Source organism: Hemiscyllium ocellatum, chromosome 14, assembly GCF_020745735.1.
Source record: "Hemiscyllium ocellatum isolate sHemOce1 chromosome 14, sHemOce1.pat.X.cur, whole genome shotgun sequence".
Lineage (NCBI taxonomy): Eukaryota > Metazoa > Chordata > Chondrichthyes > Orectolobiformes > Hemiscylliidae > Hemiscyllium > Hemiscyllium ocellatum.
Genome location: NC_083414.1, coordinates 75,124,282 through 75,134,372, shown reverse-complemented (window position 1 = coordinate 75,134,372; position 10,091 = coordinate 75,124,282). Strand labels below are relative to the sequence as shown.

General features: G+C 46.9%; 1 protein-coding gene across 1 annotated transcript in view; it reads left to right on the top strand.

The window, feature by feature from the left end:
* Positions 1-2,127: 2,127 nt before the first annotated feature.
* LOC132822041 (uncharacterized) overlaps positions 2,128-10,091 on the top strand; it is a 63,813-nt gene continuing 55,849 nt past the window's right edge. Inside the window, exons 1-2 of the mRNA XM_060835048.1 lie at positions 2,128-2,919; positions 8,748-8,948. Of these exons, the coding sequence (XP_060691031.1) occupies positions 2,128-2,919; positions 8,748-8,948 (993 nt within the window). The remainder of the gene's footprint in view (positions 2,920-8,747; positions 8,949-10,091) is intronic.

Sequence of the window (10,091 nt, the reverse complement as noted above, 5' to 3'; positions counted from 1 at the left end):
GCTGTGGCTTCTACGTCCCCTTCGCCAGATCCCCTGGATCCCACTCCCGATTCTCCAACGGCCGCTGCCGTTGTTCCTCCTGAAGAGCATATGGCGGGGGTGCCACAGGCAGGGGTAAGTTCTCTAACACTTCCCACTTACTCTCATTCAGTGGGGCTAAAGGATATAAGGGTACTGGGGTTGGAGCAGTTGCTGTCAGGTTCCCTACCCAACATGCAGCATACTCGCTCTCCTTTAAACCTGGATACTGTTTATTCTTTACATAATCATTTAAAATTTGACAAACCCAATCCTCGTCCGATCCAAATTTTGGCCAGATCACTGATGGCGGACGGATGGGTTCTTTTACCCAAACAAAACAACAGTATTTTATCATTTCCTTTTTCTTTAAGCCCCGACTTTCGTAGGGACTCCAATTCCCCAATTTTCGTCCCAGCGGACTATTGAGAGGAATCTGTGGGGTTTCGTTTTCCCGTTCCTTTTTAGACCTGGAACCTCGGCCACCCATGGTTGGTCTTCAGGCTAACCTACACTCTGGTTACTCAATTAACCCTTGTATCCCGGTTACCTGTCACAACCACCGAGTCGACAAGGCAGTGTACCCTTCTCAATTCCGCGAAAACCCCAAAATACCAGAGAAGGTTCTTACCTTGATCCTGTGCACGGAGTTGTCCGACTCAAAGTAAAAAATCACCTTTTTACTTTTTCGAAGCTTCAACCTTTTTACTTTATTGCGAGCGCCACCTATTCACATCGTTTGCTCAAACATCTGCGTGTGTGTCACAGTGTCCCAGAATCATTCAGAGCCTCCCGTGGGAGTTCTGTTTAGGATCCCGGACACGAGCCCCCAAATTTGTTATAAGTGATTTCTGTCTAGGCTTTCTGAATCTCCGGAGAATAGTTCCTGACACTTGGCTAACTATTCTAACTCTAGGGATCTGATTCAGAACAACCGGGTCCTGCCTCCGAACTCTGCCAACCGAGGACTGTCCTTTAACCCTTGTATCAAGGGAGACTGTCCGCAAGGTTAAGTTCAAAAAGGCGAACTCCAAGTTGACTGGTATCAGCCCTTATCCCCACCGGCTATCACTTCTCCCGTGGCAAATCGAAATACTTCGAGACACACACAAACAGAGCAACAGATGTTTATTCAATCTTCGAAGATTGGGCGAGTTCCAAAAAGGACTTCGGAAGTCGCAACGGAAGATTTTACAGCACTAATACTTATACATTATTTTTCCATTCAAATACATTGGTGATAATTTCATTGGTTTAAACATCTCACGCTATGGATTTTCTTACATTAAAAATCATTAATGACAATTCCATTGGTTAAAGCATTTCACGCTTTTCTCTGCCAATTTCTTTAATTAAAATGTTATATTATTTTACAATTTCTGCTGTTTGGTATCTTCATGTTCTACTAGTTATAACATTTATTGATTTTTGTGTATGTCATGAAAAGAGCTTTCATTGTATTTTGCCCTCTGTGTCTAATTGAAGCATTCCTTGGTTTCTTGCCCAAGGTTACCATGTTCCTGGCTTTACAGAGGTAACTTCTAGTTCATGCTTCATTATGGCCTAGTCAATCATTAGTTTCATAATTTAGCTTCTATTCATTAAACCTCAGTTTTAGTACAGTGAGTGTGTGTGTGAGTGTGTGAGTGAGTGTGTGGGTTATGTGTGAGGTGTGTGTGTGTGTGTGAATGCATGAAACTGCAGAAATTACATTAACCATATCACGAGGGGAACGGGGCATTTGAGGAACGGGGCAGGGCTACATCCGGGGCCCGAGGGGAACGGGGCAAAGCTACATCCGGGGCCCGAGGGAAACGGGGCATTTGGGGAACGGGGCAGGGCTACATCCGGGGCCCGAGGGGAACGGGGCAAAGCTACATCCGGGGCCCGAGGGAAACGGGGCATTTGGGGAACGGGGCAGGGCTACATCCGGGGCCCGAGGGGAACGGGGCATTTGGGGAATGGGGCAGGGCTACATCCGGGGCCCGTGGGGAACGGGGCAGGGCTGCATCCGGGACCCGGATGACCCCCCACCGTCGACAATGAAATTTCGAACGAACTTGGACTTCAAACCATCCCGCCTCCTCGATTAGCCAATCAGAGCACTCCATGGCGAGCCAATCAGGGCAGAGGAGAGGCAGCCGACTTGGTTGCCGTGGCAACGGTACGACGACGCGTTCAAACAACATGGGTCCGAGACAGGGTGCGGTGGTAAATGGCCTATGCATGAAGGAGGATCCAGTCACGGAGGGAGAACCGGCTGCGGAAGGGGCCCCGCTCTCGGACGACGGTCCGGTCTCTGAAGATGGTCCGGTCTCTGAAGGGGCCCCGCTCTCTGAAGATGGTCCGGTCTCTGAAGGGGCCCCGCTCTCTGAAGATGGTCCGGTCTCTGAAGGGGACCCGGTCTCGGAGGACGGTGCGGTCGCCGAGGCAGAGCCGGTCACGGACTGGCCTATGTGCCGCCGCCGCCGCCGGGAAATGGTGCAGACTCACTTCTTCAAAATGGCCTCGACGACGTTCGGGTTCCCCCGGTGTAAGCTGAGGGTCAGCACCGCGATGAGGGCTCCGGAGCGGGCCCAGCCTCGGCTTCCCGCGCGGCTGCCGGTGGACCAATCCCTGCAGCGGGAGGAGGAGGAGGAGGAGGTGGTGGGGGTGAGGGCGGAGGCGGCACGCTCAGGCTTGCAGGCCGGGGGCTGGAATGAGGCCGAGTACACCGAGTGGCTGTCTGCCCGGAAGCGGCAGCGAGCCGAGCTGCAGGTCATGGAGAATGTGCGGAGGTGGATCAACAGCAAAATCTCCGCCAACGACCTGGAGCTCCGCGTCCTCGAGTCGTTGGAGAGGCAGCAGCGGGCGCCCAGGCACAAAGACAGCCTAGGCTTGAGTGAGCCCACCCCAGTCGAGGTCAGTTCCAGTGCTCTTTCCCCCACCCTGTTTATCCTCTCCACCCTTATATCTGTCCCTGTTTCCTCCCTCGTTCTTCCCCAATCCGCACGCCTTAGTTTTCAGCAAATATAGAAGAGCATAGAACATCTGTATTAAAAAAAAACGTTGTCTCGCTTTCTCCCTTTCACCTTAAACCTATACCTCCTTGTACTTAAGTATCCACGCCTCTAAGCTTTGTATATGCACTTCTATCAGGTTGCCCCTCAGCCTCCTACATTCTATTGAAAACAATCTAAGCTTGTCCAACCTCTCCTCTTAGCTAATAAATTCCAAACCAGACAACATTATTCTGGTAAACCTCTTTTGCAGCATTTCCAAAGCCTTCACATCCCTCCTGTTAGTGTAGTCCTCAATCCAAATGTGGCGTAACTAAAGTTTTATATTACTGCAACATGGTCAGCCACGTTTGTATTTAGCATCCAACTGACAAAGGCAAGCATGGTATGTACCATTACCACCTTATCCACATGTATGCTGCCACTTTTTAGTGAATTATGGATTTGTACCCAAGGATCTCTCTGTCCTAAAGGTCCTGCCATTTACGTATACCTATCTTTTGTATTTCCTCCCCTTGTCCCTGTTCTCTTTTCTCCTTCCACACACGTACACATCTTCTAATTGAATGCTTCTACTGAACTCAGTGAGGCAAGAAATTCTGTGAAGACTTGGGAATCACAAAGTACAAAGTGAGAGCTCAACCGTCGTGCCCAGACATCTTGAAATAGTTACTTGCAAATCACTGTCACGTGTCAAATGTCAGCAAAGCCATTAATGTAATCAAAATTTCCAGAAAGAAGCTTGGAATGGTTTGGGTAGATTCCAACGGAATGGTTTAGTTGGTGTGTTGAAGCAATCAGGTCAGGTCTGCTCTGGGATTGGTGATTCACCCCAGCCAAACCTGTAATGGACAGGAAGATTTTTGGGAGCCTCTCGATCCTCAGGTATAAGATTGCTTCGAGGCAGGACAGACAGCAGAAAGCTTCCTCATCAGCCTAGAGGAAGCCTTTGGCAGGAGATTACATGCCTACTTGTTGGGATGTAATATCCAAAATGGGCTTGGGGAAGGGAATCTACAACTGAGGTGACTGCTCCTTTTCCTGTTTCTGACTTCCACCCAGAAAACAATCAAGACAAACTTCCCTTTCTGCTGCTGTGATACTATCCCTGATTAGCAATGCCACTCTCCCACCTCTTTTAACTCGTAGTCCCTCCCCTATTCCTTTTGAAACATCTAAACCCTGGAACAAGGGAAGAGATTGCTGTACCTTTGGCAATCATCTTTGCATCCTCACTGTCCATTTCAGTAGTGCCAGATGGTTGGAGAGTGGCAAATGTTATTTCCTTGTTGGAGAAAGGCAATGGGATATCCTCAAAATTACAGACCAGTCTGTGTCTGTGCTGGGAAAATTATTGGAGAGGATTCTGGGAGACAGGATTTATGATTCAAAGTTTGTGAGAAGATTTGTAGCTCGGGTGCTCGTTGTTGTGGTTCTGTTCGCCGAGCTGGGAGTTTTTGTTGCAAACGTTTCATCCCCTTTCTAGGTGACATCCTCAGTGCTTGGGAGCCTCCTGTGAAGCGCTTCTGTGCTGATTCCTCCGGCATTTATAGTGGTGTCTCTCTGCCGCTTCCGATTGTCAGTTGCTGTCCGCTGCAGTGGCCGATATATTGGGACTAGGTCGATGTGTTAGTTCTGGTCGTCTCATTATAGGAAGGATGTGGAAGCTTTAGAAAGGGTGCAGAGGAGATTTATTAGGGTGTTGCCTGGACTGGAGGACATGTCTTATGAAGAAAGGTTGGGGAAGCAAAGAAGGGTGAGAGGCGAATTGATGGAGATGTACAAGATGATGAGAGGTATAGATAGTGGATAGTCAGATTTTCTCCCAGGCTGGAAATGGCTATAATAGGGGGGATAATTTTAAGATGATTGGAAGAAGGTTTGGGGAGATGTCAGAGCTGGGTTCTTTACACAGAGTGATGGGTGCGTGGAATGCACTAGCAGTCAGATGCATTAGGGACATTTACGTGACTCCTGGATAAGCACGTGGATGATAGTAAAATGAAGGGCATCTATGTTAGTTTGATCATAGAGTAGGATAAAAGATCGGCACAACATTGAGGGCCGAAGCGTCTATGCTGTCCTGTATTCTAATATAATAATGTATCGTATATTCTAATTCCATGGTGCACCCACATTTTCCAGCTGAATTGATTGCTTGCAACTATCACAGTTAGAATCATAAAATCTCTACAGGGTCTTGCAATAACTTATTTTACTTATGAAGTGTATTTCACCTTATCTTATACTGTGGTGTCCATCAGTTTTGCTCCTATTGATGTCAAGCTGACAATTCTGTAGTTACCCTTTGCCCCTTTCTTAAACAATAGAACATAGAACATTACAGGGCAGTACAGGTCCTTCGGCTCTTGATGTTGCGCCGACCTGTGAAACCAATCTGACCTACGCTATTCCATTCTTGTCCATATGTCTATCTAATGACCATTTGAATGCCCTTAAAGTTGGTGAGTCTACTACTGTTGCAGGCAGTGCGTTCCATGCCCCTACTTCTCTCTGAGTAAAGAAACTACCTCTGAGATATGTCCTATATCTACCACCCTTCAACCTAAAGCTATGTTCCTTTGTTGTTGTGGTTCTGTTCGCCGAGCTGGAAGTTTTTGTTGCAAACGTTTCGTCCCCTGGCTAGGCGACATCATCAGTGCTCTGGAGCCTCCAGCGAAGCGCTTCTTTGATGTTTCTTCCGGTATTTATAGTGGTCTGTCCTTGCCACTTCCGGGTGTCAGTTTCAGCTGTCCGCTGTAGTGGTTGGTATATTGGTAATATACCAACCACTACAGCGGACAGCTGAAACTGACACCCGGAAGCGGCAAGGACAGACCACTATAAATACCAGAAGAAACATCAAAAAGCGCTTCGCAGGAGGCTCCAGAGCACTGATGATGTCGCCTAGCCAGGGGACGAAACGTTTGCAACAAAAACTTCAGCTCGGCAAACAGAACCACAACAATGAGCACCCGAGCTACAGATCTTCGCACAAACCTATGTTCCTTTGTGCTCGCCATTGCCATCTGAGGAAAAAGGCTTGCACTGTCCGCCCTATCTAACCCTCTGATTATCTTATATGTCTCATTTAAGTCACCACTCAACCATCCTCTCTAATGAAAACAGCCTCAAGTCCCTCAGACTTTCCTCATAAGACCTTCCCTCCATCCCAGGCAACATCCTCATAAATCTCCTCTGAACCCATTCCAAGGAATCCACATCCTTCCTTTAATACAATGACCAGCAGTGTATGCAATACTCTAAGTACAGCCGCACCAGAGTTTTGTACAGCTGCACCATGACCTTGTGGCTCCGAATATCAATACCTCTACCGATAAAAGCTAACACACCATATGTATTCATATTTGTAGTGTCACATTTGTAACCCTCCAGTAGCCCGGAACTAATACTGGCTGGAAAATGTCTGTCAACGCTTCCTTGATTTGCTGCCATACCCCTCTCAGCAATCTAGAATCATTCCACTCAGGCCACTTTCGGCCCACGCCCGCCCACCCACCCATCCTCCACTCCTGGCATCTTCCCTTGCCGCTGTAAGAGGTGTAAAACCTGCGCCCACACCTGCCCCCTCACCTCCATCCAAGGCCCCAAAGGGATCCTTTCACATCCAGCAGAGATTTTCCTGCACATCTAAGCACCTCATCTACTATGTCTGTTATTCTCGATGTGGTCCCCTCTACAGAGGGGAGACGGGATGTCAACTTGCGGAATGTTTTGGGGCACATTTCTGGGGGACACATACCAAACAACCCCCCACTGCCCTGTGGCCAACCACGTCAAATCCCCCTCCCACTCTGCCAAGGACATGCACGTCCTGGGCTGCCTCCACCGCCAAATCCAAGCCACCTGACAACTGAAGAAAGAATGCCTCATCTTCCACCCTTGGGACCCTCCAAACACACTGCCTTATCTCCACTTCCCCCGCTTCATCCCAGATACAACTCCCCAACTCTGCACTGCCCTCTTGACCTGTCCATCTTCCTTCCCACCTATCCAATCTATCTTCTCCTCCGACCTATCACTATCACCTCCCACCTGCATCTACCTATCGCCTTCCCAGATGCCTTGCCCCAATCCCACCCGCCTAATTATCTCTCAGCCCTCTTCTCCCTTCCCCATCCCACATTCCTGATGAAGGGCTTGTGCCCGAAACATTGACTCTCCAACTCCTCGGATGTTGCCTGACCTGCTATGCTTTTCCAGTGCAACACTTTTCAATTACATAAACGTTACGTTAAATATATTAATGTTTCATAACCACAGGCAAAGATGCACTGTACTCAACTGCAAATCTGTTCCACACACTACACTTGGTTCCGGGGTCTGAATTTCACATTTCCTATTTATAACAATATTTTAAGAAGTACATTTTGTTTTAAGTTACACAATACAGAATTTAAGTTCAATGGACTAGAACAAAAAGTAAAGAAAATATCGAAATTTACCAGGTTTATGGGAAATCAGAGGCTGTCGGGTGTGTACACAACCTTTTGATCCGGAGAGGAATTGAGAGAGGCACTCACTAATCTTGCTCCACTCGCCAGTACTTTCTCTTTTTTAACATATGCCATTGTGGAAAATGCTAGTCCACAGAAATATGATACTAGAAATGGCAAGAGTACAGAAATAGCATGACCAGCAATCATCAGATATTGGCATTCTGCTGAGAGCCAACATATGTACAAATGCGCATTTTCAAACTTCAGCTTCATTGTGCACGCCATCCGTAGCTCTGCATATTTCTCTTTTTCTTTTAATGTTAGCTGTTGTGATGAAATATGGTTACAGTCAAATTAGTGACATTACTAATGTTAGCTTGTTTTACTATTAACAAAAAAAAAGACATGTGAATACTGTTGCATGGTTTCTATGATCACTATTACAAACTATCATGTCATCTTAATTTTGCCCTTTGGTGACCTGTGTTTAGAATATTCATGTTTAAGAATCAAAACATTGATTCCTTGCTGTTACTTTGATTAATTTTCATGAATTTTAAGAGTTGTAATTTTGACTAGATAGAATAATGTTTGTTTTACCTTGATTCTTATTATCTTTGTACAAACGTTCACAGCACAGTTGGACAGTTCTCACGCTATAATGGTGTGCCACAGCTGACTGGTTGAAAACTCTGGAATAAAGCACTTCTCTACCCCTATGCACCCCCTTCCCTCACTCTTCCTCCCTTCCCTCTCACTCCCCATTACTCTCCTCCACACTTACTCTTCCCCTCGCTCTAACCCACATCTGTTCATGTGCCCTTCTCCTGAACCTGCGGCAACAAAATTTGGGGCAATGTAGTAAGACATTTCCGTCTCCCTTTCCTCCTCTACTCTCCCGAACCTTCCCGTTGCCTAGATTTCCACCCTGTTTATTAGTCCTCCTCCTCATCCTCCCCGCCCAACCCCCCACCCCCGACCACTTGTCCATCACCCACCCTGTACTTTTCATCCCACCCCACTTCTTTCATTCACCTCTCTCCACTTCCTTCCTTCCTCCCCACACTCCGCCCCACCGCATCACCACATCCTCACCAATCTATGCTCTCAGCCTTCCTCCACTTTGCTCTGCCTCCGGCTTGCATACCCTGCTCTCACTTGCCCCAATCTCCTACTCACCTTTTTCATTCCTGCCCCCTCATAACAAAAATGATAATCATCAAGTATTTAGTACTCAGGTTATTGCAATAATTTGGACCATGTGTTACAGATAAGCACTTCACAGAAAGAAATGGAATTGAGCTCATTTTATGACATTGGTTTGATGATGAATTTATTCTCTCTGGAGCCAGAGGAACTACTTAAGGAAAATTGGGATCAAGAACAACAGAGATCTGAGGACATCTTTTCAAGCAGTAAAACAGAACAGAAAGAGAATCATTCACAAGATGTCTTCATGCAGTTTGACAAGGTGAGGATCTCGAAGAATTTAAATTCAGTGACTGACTTGTCAAGGGGTCAGTGAACATGATCTAGTCTTGATGCACACGGTTCAGTATCTGTGGAATCATGAATGGACTGGTGCTGAACATTGTGCAACCATCAGAGAACATCTCTACTTCTGACCTTATGGTTGAGGGAAGGCCATTGCTAAAACAGTTGAAGATGGTTGGAACTAGTCACTTATTGTGAGGAATGCCGAGGGGTCTGTTGTGTTGCAGTGGCAGAATCGCTACCTCTGGTCCAGAACACCCAGATTTAAGTCCCACCTGCTCCAGAAATGTGTAGTAACATTTTTGAGCAGGTTATTTAGCAAATATCTACCTTACAGAGCATATGCAGTATTGTTATGGGCCTTAGGTGATTAATTTCCAACAACTGCAACAATCCTTTTGTTCCAGGTAGCACTAACCAGTGGAGAGCTTTCCCCCCTGATTTCTATTGATTCTGGTTTTGCCAGGGCACCATGACTCTAGTGCTGCCATGACATCAAGAACAGTGTCAGGAATAGGGTGAATGTATTCTGTCCTTTTTCCAGGATTGGGGATTAAGGACGAGAGGGCATCGGTTTAAGGTTAGAGGGGAAAAGAATAAAAGGGAACCTGAGGGATAACTTATTTACACAGACAGTAATAGGGCAGCACGGTGCTAAGGATCCTGGTTTGATTCCAGCCTCAGGCCTGTGTGGAGGTTGCACGTTCTCCCCTTGTCTGTGTGGGTTTCCTCCAGGTGCTCTGGTTTTCTTCCTTAGTCCAAAGTTGTGCAAGTCAGGTGAATTGCCCATGTTAAATTGCCCATAGTGTTAGGCATTAGTCAGAGGGAAGTGGGTCTTGGTGGGTTACTCTTTGGAGTCGGTGTGGACTTGTTGGCCAAATGGCCTGTTTCCACAGTGTAGGGAATCTAACCTAATATGCATATGAAATGAGCTGCTCACAGAAGTGGTTTCGGTCAGTACATTAACAGCATTTAAAAGGCTTATGGATAAATACACTGGTTACGAAAGGTTTAGAAGAATAGGGACCAAGTGCAGTGAAATGGTGTTAGCGTGGATGGACATTTTGGTTGGCATGGACCAGTTTGGGCTGAAGGGCCTGTCTGAGTGCTGTGTGACTCT